Genomic DNA, 23643 nt, shown 5'->3' with positions numbered 1-23643 from the left:
CTGCATTTGCTAGAAATCGTAAATTAACACAGAAAATGCTAGATAGGGCACCATCTGTTGACAGAGAAACAGAGTTAAACTTTCAAGTCGAAAAAAGTGAGAAAACAAGCATGTTTAAAGTTGCAGGAGGGCGGAGAGAACAAAAGGTATGTCTGAGATAGGGTGGAGATCAAGAGAATCCAAGTGACACAAATGCTGTTAATGCAGACTGAGAGAGGGTGGTAGAAGCTTGTTAATCGTAGCTCATGTGTCGTGGAAGATGTAAATAGAGGCAGATGAATAAAAGCAGGAACTTGAATGCATAGTGATCTGTGAAAAAGGTAGGAATAGATTTCAAGTGCATATAGACAGGCTGCGTGACATAGAAATGCCTGGCACAGAGTAGTGTTATTTTCTGACATGAAGATTGAGGAGAAGCAATATGAAGTGAAAGGCAACATTCTAAAATGGTTGCAGGAACAGATAGATTAAGATATGTATTCACTGTTGAAATTGTTGGAAGTGGTACGATAGATTGAAAAAGCAGTTTGAAAAAACATACAGGATTCTTGGTTTTATAAATGGAAGTATAGAGTTATAATGCATGAAAACAAGCTCTTCAGCCCAACTCATCCATGATGACCAAGGTGCATAGCTGAGCTAGTCTCATTTGCCTGTGTTTGGTCCATATCCCTCTGAACATTTCCTATCCATGTGCCTGTCCAAATGTCTTAAACATTTTAATTGTATCCACGTCTACCACTTCCTCTGGGAACTTGTTCCATATACCAAACACACTTGGGTCCCCTTTATATCTTTTCTCTCTCATCTTAAATCTACGTCCTTTAGTTTTACACTCACCTACCCTGGGGGAGAAAAGATTGTGACCACCCACCTTATCTATGGCCCTCATGATTTTATAAATTTTGATAAGGTCATCCCTCAGCAAACATCTCTCCAGGGAAAATCAGTTGCAACCCATCCAGTCTTTCCTTGTAACCCATGCTCTCTAGACCCTGCAACATGTTTGTGAATGTTTTCTGCACCCTCCCTAGCTTAATCACATCCTTCCTATAGCATGCTATATGCATGCTTCACCATCCTGCCTGAGTGTATCACCACTTTCAGGGAACTATGCATTTGTACCCTTGGGTCTCTCTGTTCTACAAGAGTCCCAGGACCCTCCCATTCACTATGTATGTTCTGCCCTGGTTTAACTTCCTAAAATGCATGACTTTGCACATAAGTAAGTTAAATTTCACCTCCCATTACTTTGCTAGTTGATCTAGCTCCTGTTGTAATCTTAGACAACCTTCTTCACTGCTCACTGCACCACCTGTTTTGGTGTCACCCACAAGCCTATGATTCATGCTACCTACATCCTCATCCAAATCATCAATATAAGTGACAAACAAGAGGGCACCCAGCACTGATCCCTACAGCACACTGCTGGCCACAGGCCTTCAATCTGAAAGATAACTCTCCACTACCACCCTCTGACTCTTGCCACCAAGCCAATTTTGTACCCAATTTGCTAGCTCGTATTGGATCCCATGTGATCTAACCTTGTGGACCAGCTTACCATGTGGGCCTTTGTCAAAAGCCTTGCTAAAGTCCATGTAAACAACATCTACCACCCTACCCTTGTCAATCCTCTTGGTCACCACTTCAAAAAACTCAGTCAAATTTGTGAGACATAATTTCCCATGCACAAGCTTTGCTGACTGTCCTGAATCATCCTTGCCTTTCCAAATGCAGATGGATCCTATCTCCCAGAATCTCCTCCAGTAACTTTCCCACCACTGATGTTAAGTATTCATGACAGCAGATTGCCTAATGACTAAAATTCACTACAAGCTCACGGACTCCCACAGCTACCTTGCCTACTCTTCCTCGCACCCTGCTTCCTGTGTTGTGATTGGTTATCTTCCATATGAGAAGTCTTCTCTTTCCCTCAACCTTGCCAATGGTGTCCATTTCTTTTCCTGTCCATCATACTCTTCTGCTTTCAGTCCTTCTCCTCCCACAAAGAACCAGGATAGCGATTGCCTTCTCTTCCCCTTCCACATCAGCAGCATCCCATCAATCCCTGACCTCTTATCCCAGACACTCAACAAATTATCCTCCATAATTGTCCAACATCTCCTGCGTTATGTTCGCAAGTGATGTAGTCTTTCCCTTACTGGGCTACCGTGTTCCTCTGGCTCAAATGGAAGGATAGTTTTAGTATTGGTTTATTATTGTCACTTGTACCGAGATACAGTGAAAAACTTGTCTTGCGTACCATTCGTACAGGTCAATTCATTACACAGTGCAGTTACATTGAGTTAGTACAACGTGCATTGAGGTAGTACAGGTAAAAACAATAACAATACAGAGTAAAGTGCAGTGCAGTTAGATAATAGGGTGCAAGGTCACAACAAGGTAGATTGTGAGGTCAAGAGTCCATCTCATCGTATAAGGGAATTGTTCAATAGCCCTATCACAGTGGGATAGAAGCTGTCCTTGAGCCTGGTGGTATGTCTCTCAGGCTCCTGTATCTTCTGCTTGATGGGAGAGGAGAGAAGAGAGAATGACCCGGGTGGGTAGGGTCTTTGATTATGCTTGCTGCTTCACCAAGGCAGCGAGAGGTAAAGACCGTGTCCATGGAGGGGAGGTTGGTTTCCGTGACATGCTGGCCTGTGTCCACAACTCTCTGCAGTTTCTTGCGGTCCTGGGCAGAGCAGTTGCCATACCAAATCATGATGCATCAAGATAGTATGCTTTCTATGGTGCATCGATAAAAGTTGGTGAGTGTCAAACGGACATACCAAATTTCTTTAGCCTCCCGAGGAAGTAGAGGTGCTGGTGAGCTTTCTTGGCCGTGGCGTCTATGTTCACTCCTAGGAACTTGAAGCTCTCAACCCTCTTGACCTCAGCACCATTGATGTAGACAGGTGCATGTACACCACCCCCTTTCCTGAAGTCAGTGACCAGCTCTTTTGTTTTGTTGACATTGAGGGAAAGGTTGTTGTCAAGACACCAGTCACTAAGCCTCTATCTCCTTCCTGTACCCCAATCTCATCATGATTTAAAATACAGCCTACTGCGGCAGTGTCATCTCCAAACTTATAGATGGAGTTAGATCAGAATCTGGCCACGCAGTCATGAGTGAATAGGGAGTAGAGGGCTGAGGACGCAGCCTTGTGGGGCACCAGTGTTGAGAATAATCGTGCTGGAGGTATTGCTGCCTATCCTCACCTAAACTCCAAGGGGTCCAATATCCTGGCGGGAATATTTAATTTAGTTGTTGGGGAGGGTTTAAACTAATCTGGCAGGGGGATGGAAACCAGGATGTTGGGATACAAGATGTTAGGGTAGAGGAGGAGGTTTATAGAAACAAGTCTAAGATAGTGTGCAGTGAGGATGGTAAGAAGGACAGGCAGGTGAAAAGTCAGGATAATTTGCTGAACAATAGAAGTACGACAAACCAGGATGTTAGGATACAAAATGTTAGGATAGAGGAAGAGGTATATAGAAACAAGTCAAAGAGAGTGTGCAGTGAGGATGGTAAGAAGGACAGGCAGGTGAAAAGTCAGGATAATTTGCTGAACAATAGAAGTACAAAAAAATCAGTAGCAGATACCGGCCTAGATGTACTATATTTAAATGCACATAGCATTAGGAATAAAGTGGATGACCTAGTGGCACAACTACAGATTAGTAAATATGACATTATGGCAATCACCAAGTCATGGCTTTATGAAGGATATGATTGGGAACTAAATGTCCAGGGGTACACAGTGTATAGGAAGGATAGGCGGGTAGGCAGAGGGGGTGGTGTGGCCCTGATGGTTAGTAATGATATAAAATCAATAGAAAGGAAGGACATTGGGTCAGAGGAAGTGGAATCTGTATGGGTGGAGCTAAGAAATAGCAAGGGTAAAAGGACAATAATAGCAGTTATATTTAGGCCCCCTAATAGCAGTCAGATTGTGGACTATAAGTTGCAGTTAGAAATAGAAAAGTGTGTCAGAGAGACAACGTTAAGATAATTATGGGGATTTGACATGAAGGTGATTGGGAAATCCAGCAGGCGGTGGAGCTCAGGAGGAGTGAGTTTGTAGAATGTCTATGGGACGGCTTTTTGGAGCAACTTCTTGATGAACCCACCAGGGGATCGGCTGTTTTGGCCTTGGATGCTGTGTAAACGATCCGGAGGTGATTAGGGAACCTAAAGGCAAAGAAACCATTAGGAACTAGTGATCACAATATGATTGAGTTCAGTTTCAAATTTGAGAAGGAGAAGCTGATAACTGGTGTATCGATATTTCAGCCGGAAACAAAGAAATTACAGTGGCATGAGAGAGGAACTGGCTCAAATTGATTGGAAGAGTAAGCTAGCTGGAGGGACGGCAGAGCAGAAATGGATAGAATTTCTGCAAGAAATAAGGAAAATGCAGGATAGATATATTCCAAGAAAAAAGGTTTTGAATAGAAAAAAGGCACAAATGTGGATAACGAGAGAGGTTAAGGCTAAAATAAGAGCAAAAGGGAGGGCATACAAGGAAGCAAAAATTAGTGGGAAAACAGAAGACTGGGAAACTTTTGAAAACCTGCAGAAAGAAACTAAGAAGATCATTAGGAAAGAAAAGATGAATTATGAAAGGAAGTTGGCAGATAACATTCGAAAGGATACTAAGAGTTTTTTAAAATATATGAAGAGTAAAAGAGAGACACGGATTGACATAGGACCAATTGATAACGGTGCAGGAGAAATTATATTTGGATGATAAAGAGATGGCACAGGAACTAAATGAGTATTTTGCATTGGTCTTCACTGTGGAGGACATCGGCAATATACCGGATAGCCAGGGGTCTCAAGGAATGGAACTGAGTTCAGTTAAGATTACTAGAGAGAAGGTGCTAGGAAAGGAAAATGGACTAAAGACAGATAAGTCTCCAGGACAGGATGAGGTGCATCCCCTGGTACTGAAGGAGGTGGCTTTAGAGATTGTGGAAGCACCGGTGATAATTTTCCAGGAATCAATAGACTCCGGTATGGTTCCAGAGGACTGGAGGGTCGCAAACGTAGTTCTGCTGTACGAGAAAGGTGGGAGGCAGCATAAAGGAAATTACAGACCTATTAGTCTGACATCGGTGGTGGGAAAGTTATTAGAATCGATCCTCAAGGATGAGGTTATGGAATACCTAGAGGTGCAAGGCAAGATAGGTCTAAACCAGCATGGTTTCATAAAGGGAAGATCCTGCCTGACCAACCTATTGGAGTTTTTTGAGGAAATGTCAGGTAGGGTGGATAAGGGAGAAGTTGTAGATGTTGTGTATTTAGACTTCCAAAAGGCCTTCGACAAGGTGCCGCACAAGAGACTGATTAGTAAGATGAGAGGTCATGGAATTAGAGGTAGGATATTAGGATGGGTGGAGCATTGGCTGGTAGGCAGAAAGCAAAGGGTGGGAATAAAAGGATCCTGTTCTAGTTGGCTACCGGTTACTAGTGGTGTTCCGCAAGGGTTGGTGTTGAGGCCGCTTCTTTTTACTTTGTACATTAATGATTTGGATGATGGAGTAAATGGTTTTGTGGCTAAGTTTGAGGATGACACCAAGATAGGTGGAGGAGTAGGGAGTATTGAAGAGACAGGAAGTTGCAGAGAACCTAGATAGTTTAGGAGAATGGGCAAGGAAATGGCAGATGAGATTCAATGTTGAGAAATGTGCCATTGTACGCTTAGGAAACAGAAATAAACGGGCAGATTATTATCTAGAAGGGGAGAAAATTCAAAGTACAGAAGTACAAAGGGACTTGGGGGTACTCGTGCAGGATATCCTAAAGGTTAACCACCAGGTCGGATCGGCAGTAAGGAAAGCGAATGCTATGTTGGCATTCATTTCGAGAGGTATAGTGTATAAAAGTAAGGAAGTGTTGATGAGGCTCTACGGGGCACTAGTGAGGCCTCATTTGGAATACTGTGTGAGGTTTGGGCCCCATATCTTAGGAAGGATGTGCTGATGTTGGAGAGGGTTCAGAGGAGATTTACGAGGATGATTCCAGGAATGAAAGGGCTTACATATGATGAGCGTTTGTCGGTTCTTGGACTGTACTCACTGGAGTACAGAAGAATGAGAGGGGACCTCATAGAAATATTTAGAATGTTGAAAGGACTGGACAGAGTAGATGTGGCCAAGCTGTTTCCCTTGGTGGGTGAGTCCAGGACCAGAGGGCACAATCTTAGAATTAGAGGGTACAGGTTTAAAACAGAGTTGAGGAGAAATTTCTTTAGCCAGAGGGTAGTGAATTTATGGAATTCTTTGTCACGTACAGCAGTGGAGGCCCAATCATTGGAGGCGTTTAAGGGGGAGATAGATAGTTATCTAATTAGTCAAGGTATCAAGGGATATGAGGATAAGGCCAGAAATTGGGGCTAGAAAGGAATAGTTTTTTTTTGCTCATTGACATTCCCCCATTTCTCATTTCTCTTTTCCTTTTTCCCTTTCTTTTCTTTGGAGCAGACTCGATGGGCCAAATGGCCTACTTCTGCTCCCTTGTCATGTGTGATCTCGTGTGTGATTGCGGTTTGTTGGTTAGAAAGTCAAGGATCCAGTTACAGAGGGAGGTGTTGAGTCCCAGGTCTCGGAGTCTGGTGATGAGCTTGCTTGGAATTATAGTATTGAAGGCAGGCATTCAATAAACAATAGTCTAACATGGGTGTCTTTACAGTCCAGATGCTCCAGAGCTGAGTGTAGGGCCAGGGAGATGGCGTCCGCTGTAGACCTGTTTTGGCGATAGGCGAATTGCTGTGGGTTGAAGTTGTCTGGGAGGCTGGAGTGAATGCGTGCCATGACCAGCCTCTCAAAGTACTTCATGATGGTGGATGTCAGAGCCACTGGTCGGTAGTCCTCTGTTCACTTACATCTAAGTGGTCACTGTGGAGGATTCAACCATCCAATACATTACGATCCCCTTTTTTAACACTGATGCTAACACTGCTGGCAATGAATTATTTTAACTGAGTTATTTTTGAAGTAGTGAAACAGCAGAAATAATTAAATCAGGTGGCAGCATTGTTATGGGTATTTAAGCCCTAACCCTATCAAGGCTGCTGGGATTTAGGCAGCTGGATTGAACAAATTTAACCACAAAATGCCAGTAATTATCAGATTTAAAGAACATTGGCCAATGGATACATGATACCAAAAGAACAAAAATAATTTATGTGCAATGGTGATTCTATTGTTCTGGCAGGAACTGGTCAGAATCTTTGAATTATTAATGATTATTCAGCCTTTTCAACATCTTACAAATGGTTATTGCTTTACCCCAAGGATTATTTAATTAGGAAAGAACAAAAGGGTAATTATATCAATTTCTTCCTTGATAGGACAAACACTGAAAGTCTTTATAGTCCCATTGCCTTCTGTGCATTCAACACTGAATTAACTAATTTCTGGCTGAAGCTCCAACAAAAAGAAAATTGCAGAGCAACAGAGCCCAAAAGGAAACAATAGTGTTGAAAAAGGTACATGTAAGCTCAGGCAGGAAATCCGCAGGTCAGGAAAATTAATGCATGAGAAAGGCACAAGACATTTGGGAGTAATTAAAACAGCACAGCACAGGAAAAGGCCCTTCGGCCCAGCATGTCTGTACCGACCACAATGCCAACTAACTAATTCCATCTGCCTGCATATGGTCCATATCCCTCAATTTTCTGCCTGTTCATGCGTCTGTCTAAACGCCAAATAAACCTTGCTATTATGAAGACACATGAGACTGCAGATGCTGGAATCTGGAGCAACAATCAGCTAGAGGAACTCAGTGGGTCGAGCAGCATCTGTGGGAGGAAAGGGATTGTCGATGTTTCAGGTCAAAACCCTACGTCAAATTTTGCAATTGTATCTGCTTCTACCAATTCCCCTGGTAGTGTGTTCCAGGTACCTATCACTCTGTGTGTAAAAACAAAACTTGCCTTGCAAATGTCCTTTAAATTTTTCCTCGCTTACCTTAAGTCCATGCCTTTTAGTATTTGACATTTCCACCCTGCGAAAAAATATCTGCTCTATTTATGCCTCTCATAATTTTATATAATTCTATTATGTTGCCCCTCAGCCTCCAAAGCTCCAGAGGAAACAATCCAAGTTTGTCCAACTTCTCCTTACAGCTAATACACTTCAATCCAGATAACATCCTGGTGAACATCTTCTGCACCCTTTCCAAAGCCTCCACATTCTTCCTATAGTGTGAAATTTGAATTTAAGAATCATGGAAAGCCTTGTATGCATATACAGATAAATTATAGGATATTTTCATATATATTAAACATTGCTAACCGTTTTCTGATTTGAACAATTACTCAAACTGACTTGAAATGACAAAGATTATTTTCCTCTTGGTACTGGTCCAGGAATGTCTAACTCTTGTGTGATTTCAACTGACTGATAGTAAGAAATTTCAATGGAAATTCAAAATCTTTAATAAATGAATCATCAAAGACTACACAATGGATTTGTAGGTACAAAGAAGGTATTACTTGGATGGAAGGTGTCCAAGCAGAGCAGGTGTAGGTTTTACCTGGAAAGGACTTGAATGCCATTCTCCCTGAGATTGATCATAAGACCATAAGATATCAGAGCAGAATTAGGCCAGTCAGTCCATTAAGTCAGATCTACCATTCAATCATGGCTGATTTTTTTTCAACCCCATTTTCATGCCTTCTCCTTGTAACCCTTAACCCCCTTCCCAATCAAGAACCTATCAATCTCTGCGTTAAATACGTCCAATGACTTGGCCTCTACAGCCCTCTGTGGCAATAAATTCCACAGATTCACCACCCTCTGGCTGAAGAAATTCCTCCTCATCTCAGTTTTAATGGGACGTCCCTTTATTCTCAGCTTGTGCCTTCAGATCCTAGACTCCCCCACCGATGGAAACATCCTCTCCACATTCACTCTATCCAGGCCATCCAGTATCTGGTGGGTTTCAATGAGATCTTCCCTCTTCTTTCTGAACTCCATCGAGTACAGACCCAGAGATATCAAATGCTATCTATGATACAGTGAAATGTATAGCAGGTAAACTGTCCCCACAATTGCACAAGCCCCGAAGTAGGCTTTGACTTTGAGTTATACATGAAAATTAAAATTAGAAAACATGATAAATATTTTAATTAGTCAGAAGTTTAAGGTAAAATTCAAAATCATTTATAAATGAATCATCAAACAGTACCCAATGTCTTAAAAGATACAAAGGAAGTACTAATTGCCAAAACATTTGCCTAGATTAGCTTCAGTTGATTAAATTAAATGGTTTGCATAATTATTCGATCCACAGTCATCACCCAACAAGTGACCAACTGATGTTAAGTTATTCTTATGGTTGATAACTGTCAATTTGTCTTAGAACAACACAACATTAAAAGGACAAGTAAATATGATTATGAATTTCAACCATAAGTATTTTGGATACTATTTGATTTACCTCTTGATGTTACACTGTCCTGCCACAGGGTTGCACAAGTCACAATAACTAGATATCTGGATCATTGCAACCAGAAATGTAATTGGAAAGTCTAACTTGAATCCCGTGGTCTTAAAATTATTACATTTTCGTAAGCTTATGTTGGATGAAATTCTAAGCAGCTCCTTCTACAGGTTCGATGTGAATAGACAATTAAAATATATACATTGTGAGTATAATTTCATATTTTAACAATGCTGGTGAAGACCCTTGTTATCAAACCTGAACTGAGATGCAAATGTATGCTGCCCAACACTTTCTGAATACTAACAGGAACGTTTGGAGAACTATTGGAAAGTAACCCTGGATTACTGATTTGCAACACTGGAAGGCAAGACAGTGTGCACATGCAAAATTACTTTTCATGACTCAAAGCAACAGGATTATCCATAGCAATCCAATAAATTAGTTAAATAAAGACAGGTTCTTCTCATTTCAAATTTTCGTGGTAACACTGCATCTCTGAAATTAATTGGAGCAAAAAACTGCAGAAGCTAGAAATCTGAAACAAAAATGGAAGGCGCTGGAAGCTCTCAGCAGGCCAAGCAGCATCCATGGGGGGAGAAACCAAGTCCAGATTTCAGTTCAAGGACCTTTCATCAGAATGTAAGAAGCAAGAATACAGGTTGAACATTCAGGAAGGAATGGAGTGAACAGAGGGAATGGTTGCAATAGGGTACAGAGCGAGAGAACAAGTAGATGGTGGTTACCTGAAATTGTTAAATTCAACAGAGTGCTGAGGGCTGCAACAGTTTTCTGCGGTACACTTGTACATTCATCGAAAATGCTACCAATTTCCACCCTGGCCTCACTTTCCATACCTTGGCATTTCTATCTTGATTTCAGGGTATTGGTTAGCAACCAATCTCTATTATAAGTCCAGCAACCCCAACCTGTCTCCTGTAAGGGCTCCACAGTAGTTGTACTTTGTCTCAATGTATTTTTTGTTTTCATCTCAGTCTCTAATTGCCGATTTTTTGATATAGTTATTAGCTTGACAACCTTGGTTGCCACCCTATCACAGATGCCCCCTCTTGTTCCCTTCATCCTTCCCCTCTCTGTAACTTAAAACACATCTTTTTTTTTCACTTTTCCAGTTCTCATGAAGTGTCCTTAACGTGAAATGTCGATTCTGTTTCTCTGCCCATGGATGATACTTGGCCTGTTATATGCCTCCAGTATTTTCTGTTTTTTACATCTAGGCAAAGTTCAGACCAATAATCCCCTCTACATGCACAAATCATAAGTATCCACTTGCCCCCCTCCTCCCAATGATGCATCATTGTTGCAGTCTCTATAACCTGTAGGGTGCATTGCAGCATCTCACAAAGGTCTCTTTGATAGAATTTCTGTCTGAATCTGTGTGAGCAGGCACCTAGGAATGTCACCAACTCAAAATTGTCCAGCCAATTAACAACTGACTTCAAATGAATTGTTTTGGTTTGTTATAAAAATTTAAGAAAAAAACTCCAGAAGCTTAAATCTGAAATATTCAGCAGACCAGGCAGTATCTTTGGAGAAAGAAGCAGAGTTAACATTTCAGGTTACTAACCATTCCACTAAACTGGGAATAGTTAGACGAAAAGCAAGTTATAAGATGTGGAGGGACGGAGGAAGGAACACAAAGTAATACCTTGATGGAAGGCAAAAATATTGAGAAAAGGAGCGATTGTGCAAATTAACAAAAGTTCAGAGGGTGTATAAGTTCAGGACAATTACATGAAATTACCAAAGGAATCTGATTCTACCTCTCATCTACACACTAGGGGAAAATTACATCTGTCAATTAACTTACCAACTTGTACATCTTTGGGTATGGGGGAGGAAACCAGAGAACCCAGAGGAAATCCACATGGTCACAAGGAGAAGATGCAAGTTCCATACAGAGAGCACCAGAGGTCAGGATGAAACCGGGGTTGCAGGAATAGTGAGGCAGTAACTCTCCAAGTTGCACCACCGTGAGATTGGAAGGGTGCACAGGCCAATTGGAAGGTGGATGATGTCCCTTGAGTTCAAATTTAGCTTTGTTGGAGCAGTGTAAAGGCCAAGAACAGAGAGGTCAGAACAAGAATGAAACGCTGAATTAAAGTGAAACTGGAAGCTTAGAGTCACGGTTTGCCAACTGAATGGAATTGTTTCACAAAGAGAATATCTAATCTATGTCCACCCTCCCCAGTGCAGAGAAGTCCACTTGCAAAATAGAATGAATTACTACAGATAAATCACTGTTTCATGTAAAGATAATATTTTGAACCATGGATGATAGGAAAAGAGGAAGTAAAAAGGCAGGAGTTACAAATCTGGAAGTTACATGGGAAGAATAAAATGAAGGATTCTGAAATCCATGCTGAGTTCATCCAATCATTTTCTCCTTTTCGAAGTATTTATCTATTTCATCTTGTATCTTGAAGAAACGTGCTTGCAGTTACTCTAAGAGAGACAGAAAGAAACTGATTTGGTTTGTGACTCATTCTTTAAATGTGTGTATCAGTGATTGACTCAGCAAGTACCCAGTCAAGTTTGCCACTGTTAATGAGATGCAAACTCTTTGAGAGGACGACCTGTGGCAATTTAATGCCTTTTACAGCCAAGTTTCCTGCTGAACATATTAAATGAAAATAATTGCAACAGTAAGAAAGTGATTAAAAACACAAAGTGCTGGAAAAATTCAGTGGATCAGGCAGCATTTGTGCAAAGAGAAACAATAGATGCCTCATGTTGGTGATGTTTGTGATGGTCAAATTATCCCAGAACCCACCTTAAGAACATTTCTGTAGTAAAAGTATGACATGTCATGGAACACATGTAGTTACTTTCGTTTTTGTCTCCTGATGTAACGTCCTGAATAATTCCAAAAGTAATCTTAAAAAGCCTTGTACCTCCAGTAGTTAATGCTTCATAATTTGCTCTAACAACTAGACATGGAGAGCAATTTTGAAATATGTGTTCCTTTAACCTCCAGCACTGGACAAAGATACCCAGCACTGTATCAATATTTGCAGAGATCTGAATGTCATCTTTATATTTTTTCATTAATAGTCCACTTGTGTGTAAAATATAAAGGGCTAATAGTGACCACGTTGTAAAACTTTTAACTTAACCTAAGAGTTTTAAACTGCCTCAGACCCTACTCATATGAACAAGAACTTTGGAATTTCCAGGATTAATATTCCTTCTTCAGGCTTTCAAGTATGTGTGTTGTCTAATTTGATTTTGCATGTTATAGGCTTACAATAAGAACTGTACTTGTACTGTCATGTTTTGTTGAAGTTGTTATTGAGCTTTTTCTAGTGTTCTGGTTTGGTGCTTATGAAAATGGTGTTATAAGTGTACATTGAAAATTTAGTACATCAGCCACATCTACTGCTGTTATTCAACACACCTAATTTAGGGTGGTCATTTTACAATGATTTTTTTGACAAGGATTGAAATGATTTGGTCGACAGCTACTCATGAGCTATTTTAGTTCATTTCTAAATCTTCCAGTTTGATTTACATTAGTATTTATATGCAGAGTGAAAAATAAAGTCACGTCTTTGATGAATTCTTTTGAAAAACCACGAAGAACAGGAATTGAGAGGAGAAAATGGCCCCTCTGGCATGCTCCATGATTCAATAAGATCATGGCTGATATTCTGCATCACTTCCATTTTCCTACGAGTACTTAAATCCCTCAATTACTTAAGTGTCCAAAAATCTCAGTTTTAAAAATACTGAAACACTTGAGCATCCATAACCATAAGCAAAACGAACTGTTCCCCACCCTCCACTAAATTTCCATGACTACTTCCCCAGAACAAGGTCCAAAACTTGAAAGAAAAATCATTAGACAAGGATTTAACTGGATTATGTCAATACCATGTACCTAAATTATGTTTAACTCCAAGGTGCATACAAAATGTTTATGTGAAAACTCTTATTTTTATTGACAATCCAGGTACTCGATTGATGAGAGCAGTGACCAGGAGAGGTACTTCACCATCGATGAGATTGATGGAACTATTGCTACCAATGACATTCTGGACAGAGAAGATATTTCCCAGTATAACATTTCTGTCCTAGCAACAAAAGTCAGTAAGTACACCACACACAAAGGTGTGGAAAGTGCTAACCAATTTCATGGAGCGTGAAGGTTCCAAGAAAGTATATTGCACATTGAGCACCAACCTCAAAAGAAAATATTTCTCAGAATACCTGCCTCTGTTATAGTAAACTAAATGTGAATTCATAAACATTAGCTGAAGGTTCTGCTAATCGGTACAATGTGTGCACAAAATTGTAAAATTTTTTTGGAGTTCAATAATTCTGGAGCATATCATCATTTGTAAACTTATCCAGGAAGGAGTGCAATTGAGCAGTGTGTTAGGAAATAATCTTAAATTTGACTTTCTTTTCAGTGTAGTGAAATATTGAATATAGGCTACTTGTATGTCATCCAACATGATACTCAATGACCTCAGGTGATATAGCTAAAGGTTTATGGTTATGAAAAAAATTGATTAGAATGAGAATGGAGAAGGGTGACCAATGGCCATGGAATAACTTGATTTGAAACTGATAAATGAACCCTTATGATTTGCACAGTGGTAATAATTTGTAAAGTTGTTTTGAGTACATTAATCATTTCTCAATCAAACACTTTGATACCATATAAACATATCAGTTAATAGTCTTATAACTGACTTATATCGATAAGACACTACAAATAAAGGAATATTACAATGTAGTTTACAAAGCAGTGAACTGAATACTGAGTGTGAAGGGATCAGGAGGGAGTTTTTATTTCAAGAAAAAAATGTTGTATTTGGAGGTTTATGAAAAGCAGAGTTAGGTAGAAAGGAGGTATTCTAGAGAATTTTAGAGGACAGAGAAATAACTTCTAGACACTGACTGCAAGTAGATTAAGGAAGAATAAAATACAATGAAAAGGAGGTACATGGTAAGATACAATGAGAGAATATTTTACAAACAGAAGAGAGTGAAGCCATGGAGAGTGGTTGAAATGTTTATATATTGCATAGTTATGAAGGAAATTTACACAGTTCATTAGTACAACTCTGAGGATACTCCTATGTTCTACATAAATATGGTTTGTGATGAAGAATCAATAATGTGGTTTATTTGAGGAGTACAAAAATCCAGTTTTATAACATATTATATAACTGAAGCTGAAGAGTAAACTGATGGATAGAAGGAAATGTATTATTTTATTTAAATAACACTTGTGTAAATTATGTATGTAGTGTAGGTGAGCGGGAGGATCTGAGGGGAGTAGAAATTGGTGACATACCATATTTCCTTTTCATTGTACTTCGTTCTTCCTTAATAGAAGGAGGCCACTCAGATCATCAGAGTAATTCCATGCTCCCATTAATTTTCCCTGTACTATATTTTCTCCACATTCCTAGCAACTCCCCTCAGATTCTACCGCTCACAAGATCACAAGATCACAAGACAAGGGAGCAGAAGCAGGCCATTCGGCCCATCGAGTCTGCTCCAAGGGAAGGGAAATAGAAATGACAAACGGGGAATGGGGGAAAAAAACTATTCTAATCCCAATTTCTGGCCTTATCCCCATATCCCTTGATATCCTGACTATTTAGATATCTATCTATCTATCTCCTCCTTGAACGCCCCCACTGATCTGGCCTCCACTGCTGCACGTGGCAAGGAGTTCCACAAATTCACCACCCTCTGGCTAAAGAAATTTTTCCTCAACTCTGTTTTGAAACTGTACCCTCTAATTCTAAGATTGTGCCCTTTGGTCCTGGACTCACCCACCAAGGGAAACAGCCAAGCCACATTTACTCTATCATTTCCTATCAATATTTTAAATGTCGCTATGAGGTCCCCTCTCATTCTTCTGTACTCCAGTGAGTACAGTCCAAGAGCCAACAAACGCTCCTCATACGTAAGCCCTTTCATTCCTGGAATCATCCTCGTAAATCTCCTCTGAACCCTCTCCAACGTCAGCACATCCTTCCTAAGATGTGGGGCCCAAAACGGCGCACAATATTCCAAATGAGGCCTCACTAGTGCCCCGTAGAGCCTCATCAACACTTCCTTACTTTTATACACTATACCTCTCGAAATGAATGCCAATGTAGCATTCGCTTTCTTTACCACCGATCCGACCTGGTGGTTAACCTTTAAGGTATCCTGCACGAGTACCTCCAAGTCCCTTTGTACTTCCGTGCTTTGGATTTTCTCTCCTCCTAGATAATAACCTGTCCGCTTATTTCTGCTTCCAAAGTGTACAACTGCACATTTCTCTACATTGAATCTCATCTGCCATTTCCTTGCCCATTCTCCTAAACTGTCTAGGTCCCTCTGCAACCTTCCTATCTCTTCAATACTCCCTACTCCTCCCCCTATCTTGGTGTCATCCGCAAACTTAGCCACAAAACCATTTATTCCATCATCCAAATCGTTAATGTACAAGGTAAAAAGGAGCGGTCCCAACACTGACCCCTGCGGCACACCACTAGTAACCAGTAACCAACTAGAACAAGATCCTTTTATTTCCACTCTTTGCTTCCTGTCAACCAGCCAATGCTCCACCCATTCTGTTATCCTACCCATAATTCCATGACCTCTCATCTTATTAATCAGTCTCTTGTGAGGCACCTTATCAAAGGCCTTTTGAAAGTCTAAATACACAACATCTACTGCCTCTCCCTTATCCACCCTACCTGTGATTTCTTCAAAAAATTCCAATAGGTTGGTCAGGCAGGATCTTCCCTTCACAAAACCATGTTGGCTAGGACCTATCTTGCCTTGCGCCTCTAGGTATTCAGTAACCCCATCCTTGAGGATAGATTCCAATAACTTTCCCACCACTGACGTCAGACTAATAGGTCTGTAATTTCCTTTATGCTGCCTCCCACCTTTCTTATACAATGGAACTACATTTGCGACCCTCCAGTCCTCCGGAACCACGCCTGAATCTATCAATTTCTGGAAAATTATCGCCTGCACTACAAGCTTAATTTACACAGTGTTATTTATATAACCTACCATCCTGCACGCCTTTGGGATGTGGGAGAAAAATGGAGTATCCAGAGGAAAACTACATGGTCTTAGGGAGAAGGTGATGCAGACTTCACACAGACAGCTTGTACCCAGGCCAGCTGAACCCAGGTCACTGGAGCTGGCTGTCAGCAGTTCTACTAACTGCACTACCATGCTGTCATGATCCATTAGAAGCTGAGAGCCAGAGTTTCATCTCAAATCGGACCTTGGATTTTATCACCATTATTTGGGCATGCTGTGAATGCCAAAGTTCATTGTATCTGAAGATGGTTTGCCAACATGTATCAGTTCAATGCCAGCAATGGCCCTTGGGGAGATGCTAGAGGTGGGGATGCTGGCAGCATTTTGAAGTAGTATCAAAAAGAGAAGCAAAATTCCTGGCTTCCAGATGTCCCAGTTGCAAACCAACCTTGGTTGGTGAATGGTCCATCCAGTGCTGTAGAATTTTACAGCAGGGTCATAATCAACTCATTAGTAACTTTTGAGGCATTAGCTGAAGACACATTACCCCAGCCTCCTTAGTTTTGGATGACCATCCACGCATGGGACATTCATGTATCTTGTCCTAGGTTTTTGCCTTAAGACGGTTCAGCAGGTTTGGATTTCATTTCAAGAAGCTGATTGTTTCTCTAGTGTTTTTGTAATTTAATGAATGTGACTTCTCTATAGCATTTGTAGGGTTAATTGCTGTGTGTTTCAGTTCTGCACATATCTGCATGTTCCATTAGTAAACAGATCTTCAAAAGGTTGTTTTAAGAATTTATATATTGCTGCTTTGATATTTAAATGAGGATCCTGGAATGCGTGCCTCTGCCAGACATTTGGGTCACTTAATTTTGATTAATTATATTCTCAAAGCATTAGTCACGGCATTTGTTGTGCTAACTGGATAGCATTCTCATTTAATCAGAGCACCAGGCAATAAAAAGAATTATATAACTCAGCTAAATTAAATAAAATTGCCAATTCCTTGGAAAATAAAATAAGTTATGTATATCCAACATTATTTATGTATATTTTAAATCAACTAATTATGAATTATTGGAAAAAATATTATGTGTGTGTATGTGTGGGATGTAGAGGTTGAAGCAAGGAGAAGAATGTGGGTGTATTTTTTTATAAACAACAGATTGATTTACGGCAGCCTGCTCTAATCATTCATCCATGTTGAAAATGCATTGAACAATTTAGAAAGTATATTGTGAATTTTCATATTTCTGAGAATGTGCTGAAGTACTGAACAAAGTAGACATTCCACAACCCAGATTACCCTGAGGATTGACAGAACTTTGCTGTAGTACTTCTGGCATTTTATTCTAACTATTAGGAACCATTGGAAATACCCATGGTAATGGAAGTCCTGAATTTACAGTGAGTTTTTGGCCTGTATTATTCCAACTCTCCCCAATGTTGGACTCCTCGAGTCCAAACAAGCAGGAAGAACATCCTGCAGCTTCTCAGCAGTTGTGCTGAGAAATCTATCAACGGGACGTGTATTAGTGTAGACTTGATGTGGCTTTAGTCATTCTATTCATTTAAATGGAGAGGAATTGCTGTGAGAGAGCGAGGTAACTTTCAGATACTTTACATTTTATTTAATTAACTGGGTTAGCAATGTACTTCATTGTTATGAAGTGTTTTACGCACTTCAGTTTAAAAAAATACTTTGAACCTAATTTTGGAAAGTTCTTGAATGTATGTGAATGTCAGAGACATTCAGAAGCCTTCATAACCTTTGATATATCTGAAGGTGATAATACTGGGATTGAGACTTATCTGCCTCTCAAAGCTCTTTTTTTAGCATTTCCATGGTTGTGGCCAATTCAAGTTCTGGCACCTATACCCAGAAGGTTTGCACTGCACAGGACCCTGCTGGAGCCAGCTTTATTCCGAAGATGGAGCATGGATATGAACCATTCAGTCTACCATGTCCACACCAACCAGTGGGTACCCATCCATATTAATCCCATCTTTCAGCACTTGGCCCATAGCCTTCAATGTCAAAGCAATTCAAGTGCTCATCATAAATGCTGTCAATGACTCTGCTTCCACCATTCTCTCCAGCAGTGCATTCCAGGTAATCCACTCCAGATTAATGTGGACCAGCAGACAGGGGAGTGGCAAGTATAAATGGGTTGCCATTGCCAGAAAATTACCAGTCAATGTTGATACAGAGGTATGCCTAGTAGATAGTCTGCCACAATACACTGGACACTTAACCATATTTTTGGCAGCAATAATTCAGGAAAAATAATGAGGTAAAGCATAGGACAAAATGGAAAACACTGAACTTGCTGGAAATCAAAATACTGAAATGCCCAGTAAGTCTGTTTGTACCTCTGGTTAGAGAAACAGAGTTAATGTTTCAGGTTGATGACCTTTCATCAGAACTGGGTAAAGTTAGAGGTATTAATGCTTGAGAATGCAGAGAAAGGGAAATGATAGAAAGAGCAAAGGAAGGTTGTGGTTGTGGCAGACTCAGTGGGATGTGCTGTATGAGACAAAAAGGTATATAGCTCAAGACGAGAGAGAGAGAGAATGGTAATGAGGCAATTAAAAATGGCTGTTGAATGCAAATGAGAAAGCAAATGCAGGATTTGAAACTGCAGATTTCAAATCTTTGGTCTGCCCATTTATGACTTGACATGTCAAAAAATGAGGTGCTGTTTCTTGAGCTCACTTTGAGTTTCATTGAAAAAGTGTAGGAGTCTGAGAAAGGAGAAGTTAAAATGAGAGTGACATGAAGAACTAAAGTGACTTGAATTTAAAATACTTAACAATAGGTGGAGGTAGGGTGTTCGAGCAATTCTCCTTACATTGCTGGCTTACGTAATGCATGTCTTTTCTCTGCTTTCAAGATGGAACTGGTTCAGTGCTTGACTGGGCAAGAGATTGCTTACTACAGAAGTTGTGAATTAATGATTAATGTACACACAGACATGTTGCTCTCCTGGACTGGGTTTAAAACTCCTTAAAAGTGATTGTTTCAGAATGTCTTATTTTGTGAGCTTTTTGACAAAAAAATATGTGATGGGAAGGGGAGACGCTCATATGGGGGCTGTCTTGAGGGTCTCGTTGAATATTTTGTGCCAATCTTTTTCTCATGACACCTGGAGACACTTTTAAATGTTAGTTCAAAATTCTGAGCATCCTTCTTAATTAGTGAATAAGTGAATAAGTTCTTACCATTTCTTATGAATATTGGTGCCATTGACAATACAGTGCTTCCTGGATGGCCTGGATTTTGCACGTGCCTGCAATCCATTATTTAGAAAAGATGAGCAAGGCATTTTGAAAATCATTAAGCAGTTGAGTTTAATGTGGTTTTCTTAAAAGGAAATTATTTTGACAAGCTTAGAGTTCTTCGGGGATGTAACTTGATAAGGGCTAACTTGTAGATGTGGTGCATTTGGATTTCCAAAAGGGATTCAGTAAGTTGCCACATAAAACATTAGTGGACTATTTCAGAGCTCATTAAGAGTACATTGACATGGATGGAAGATTGACTAACAGCAGAAAACAGAATCAGGATAAATGGGTAATTTTCAGGTTGGTAAGCTGTAACTAATGGGGACCACCGGGATCAGTGCTGGAGATGTGACCATTTACAATCTATATTAGTGACTAAGTGAAATAATTAGACCATGTTATAGCCATATGGGTGAGAAAGCAAGATTTGAGGAGGATACAGAAGTCTCCAGATGGATTAAGTGAGTGGGCAGAAATTTGGCAGGTGGGGTATAAGGGGGAGAAATATGAGGTCATCCATTTGGTAGGAAGAATAGTTTTTAAATTGGAACTATAATCAGCAAATGCTGGAAGTACTCTGCAAATCAGGCAGCACCGATGGTTAAAGGGACAGAGTTAACTTTTCAATAAAGGACCATTCATCCGAACTGGGAAAAGTTAACAATCAGATATGTTTAAAGTTGTCAAAAAGGGAGAGGGAAAAGCAAAGGGAATGTCTGACAGGATGGATAACAAATGACAGAAGTGGAGGTGGTACCTGCTGAGAGAGTGTGGTTAAAGCTTGTTAATTGTCACTGATCTGTCTGAAGAAGATGGAAATAGAGGAAGATAAGTGAAGACAGAGGAGAATGGAGGGGAGGGTGTGTATAGTAATAGCATCTCATTGGAGATGCTGGAAATCATGGAGGATAACTTAATGGATGTACGGACTGGTCGGAAGGAGGGTGAGGACAAGAGGACCCCTACCCCTGCTCTGATTGAGAGGAGGGGGTCAGAACAGAAATGCATTACAGGTAACAAAACTGGTGTGAAACCTAATCAATTATTGTGGTGGGAAAATAAAGCTTTAGGATAAAAGATTATATCTCAGTAGTACTGGTGTTGCAAGTGCCATCATCCAAGATTATATCTCAGTAGTACTGGTGTTGCAAGTGCCATCATCCAAAAGGCTTCGAAAGAACCAGAGAGCCTGGGAGAATGGAGTTGGGTCTTTACAAGAAAGAAGACGGGATTAAGTGTACTTAAGATAGCAGTGGAAGTCCGTGGTCTAGTGATGGATATTAGTCAGTAACCTATCACCTGAGATGGAGGTAAAGAAATCAGAAACAGAGAAGGAAAAGTCAGAGATGGACCACATGAAACTCAGAGTAGGGTGGAAAGTGGCAAAAATACAAAATGATTACACGGCTCTTGTTGAGGACTTGAATGTTTTATCAACTGTGCTGCTAATTTCCACCCACTTCTTAATTACTTCACTTTTCATTGAAGGACAAACATTTAAAAGAAAAGTAGTTGAAGAAGTGCTTTTTTGTGTATTTTCAGTACATCCCAAAAAGTAAATGATTTCAAGCAGTAACAACAACAGACTCTGAATGCAGCGGTGATAGGAACAGAGAGTTCTGTAAATTATTCATTGTCAAATTGAAAGTTCATTTGCAGGACCTTCAAAAGTATGACAAAGTTCTCATTAAAGTTATCATTAAAATGATCATTAAATCTTTGCCTTGCCAAGTCTTGCAAAGTCTCAAAATAAGTAGTGACACATGCTTAATGTTAATCTGCTGACTCCATTGTAAAAACATTTTGTAAGTTAAATTCCAGCAGCTATTTCCTTGCCCACTTTCCCAGTTGATTTAGATTCTGATATAATCTTAGACAACCTTCTTCACTTTTCACAATACTACCAAACTTGGTGTCATCTGCAAACTTAATAAATATGCCACCTACGTTCTCATCCAAATCATGATTATACACTATGTCATATAGCTGTCACAGTTCAAGAGGAAAATCTTATATTTTTGCAGGGCATTTACAGGATAGACAATAAGTGCAGTGTTAATTGTGTCACGTGCATCCTGGAAACAAATTAATAGCTTGCATTGAGCATTTCATGGTGTTATTTGAAGAGTATCTCCAAATGTAATCAGACAAACTTTGAGAATTTATGTTAAAGATAAGTTCCAAACAAATGATTCAATTTTAATGGTTTACAAAGAGCCAATGCAAGCATGTTCCTGATAAGCGCAAGAGTCTTGCCTGCTCTGAGCATTGTGTGGCAGGTAGGCACAGCATCAGACCAATGAGATCAAGCAGAAGCAGGAACTCAGCAAAGACCTTAGCCAGGTTAACGGGAACTGAGTAACCAATTTATTCTAAATCGGGTTTTGATTTGAAAAAAGCCCTAAATAAAGCCAAAACTCTGCAACACACTATTCCTGAAAAAATTATAGAGTATGCCGAGCGCCCTTCTTCCTTCCTCCCCATCCAGTTCTCTCTTTCAAGACACTGTGTGTTGCACAGTGTTATCTGTTCTTCCAGCCATGTTACATTCCAAAGGGAATGATTATTAATACACCCATGTCCAGGAGCAACTGATATTTGCAGAACCCTTTAATTCAGCAACAACACCCTTCAGCACTTGTCACAATGATTCCTGTGGATTATTAAAACTTGAAACCACTATGGAAATCATAAAACTAGAAACTATTGTAGGATTGTATGAACAACCAGGTAAAATTAATAACAGCAACTAGCCCACAAGAAGTTTCTGACACTGGTTGGCTGTTGTTGAACTCATGTTTAGACATGCGAAGTTAAGACGGGATTACTTTGGGCATTATGCACTGAATTGACACCTTTGGTATAAATCAGTGTTGCATACTGACTGACTTCTTGATCCATTAGTTCTGCAGCATTAGGTGCATATTTGTTGCATGTGCAGTTAACAAATATGTAGCCTGATGTGAATCCCCTACAAGCTTGCACAATTCCACTAACACCGTTTTGGAGGTCTAATGATAATTTGTAATTCCGAGGGAATCAACATTACTGAATCTGTATTATTGCTGAATCACTGGCTATTTATCTTGCGTGTTTTGTAGCAACTTGTAAATTACCTCAAGCAAATTTTATCCTCAGTTGGGTCCTGGTTTTGCCAATAAAGCAACAGCAAATACTTTTCAGAACATAACTGATTTGTGGTGAGTACCTTTAGGGTACCCTGCATCTGCTAAGACCATTAGATAGCTGTAACATTTTTTTCTCATTCTGGTAAGTCAGCAACAATTAAGAAAGTTCAAAATCTTCAAAAAAGCAATGAGTGAAGTTTAGAAAATGTGGCAAATGGCTTAATGAGGCTGTAAATGCAAAGGTATGAACCCACTGTGCTGAAACATGGCAAGTATTAGTCCTCTGTAATTGTACTCTGTATTATTTGGTTGCCAGAGTACATACCCCTAAACTATCCTGATATACTCTTATGTGGTTAGATGGTAGCCAGCATACTGAGAACATGTGCAGTAATGGTGCACTAAAAGTATCTTTCTACTATAACCCTTATAAACTATTGGTCCAGCAGTTTCCTCATAATGTGGATGGAGTACCCACAGCAGTATTGTTAGCAGGCACTGCACAAAAACTATCTTTTTTCCGGAATGGTATGTCTTGTAATTGGGCATCTTACCAAGCCCAAGTACTGCTGCTCTTTTAGGTTTTAGAAGAGTTGCTTCTCCTCTAATGCTAAAATTCTGACAATCATCTGCACATTAATTTGTCAACACATTATAATCTGTCTCCAAAATTTATTCCATTGGGGTTTGGCATTTTCAACCTGCAATGAAGATCTAGGCAATTGAGTCCAAAAATCTTATCTCTCT

The 23643-nt window shown here is 40.0% G+C and overlaps 1 protein-coding gene across 1 annotated transcript in view; it reads left to right on the top strand.

The window, feature by feature from the left end:
• The window catches only part of LOC127570997 (cadherin-12-like), a 182221-nt gene that overhangs the window by 99773 nt on the left and 58805 nt on the right, over nt 1-23643 (top strand). The window contains exon 7 of the mRNA XM_052016968.1: nt 13425-13561. Coding sequence (XP_051872928.1) covers nt 13425-13561 — 137 coding nt within the window. The remainder of the gene's footprint in view (nt 1-13424; nt 13562-23643) is intronic.

Source organism: Pristis pectinata, chromosome 5, assembly GCF_009764475.1.
Source record: "Pristis pectinata isolate sPriPec2 chromosome 5, sPriPec2.1.pri, whole genome shotgun sequence".
Classification (NCBI taxonomy): domain Eukaryota; kingdom Metazoa; phylum Chordata; class Chondrichthyes; order Rhinopristiformes; family Pristidae; genus Pristis; species Pristis pectinata.
This window is presented reverse-complemented; position numbering and strand designations above follow the sequence as displayed.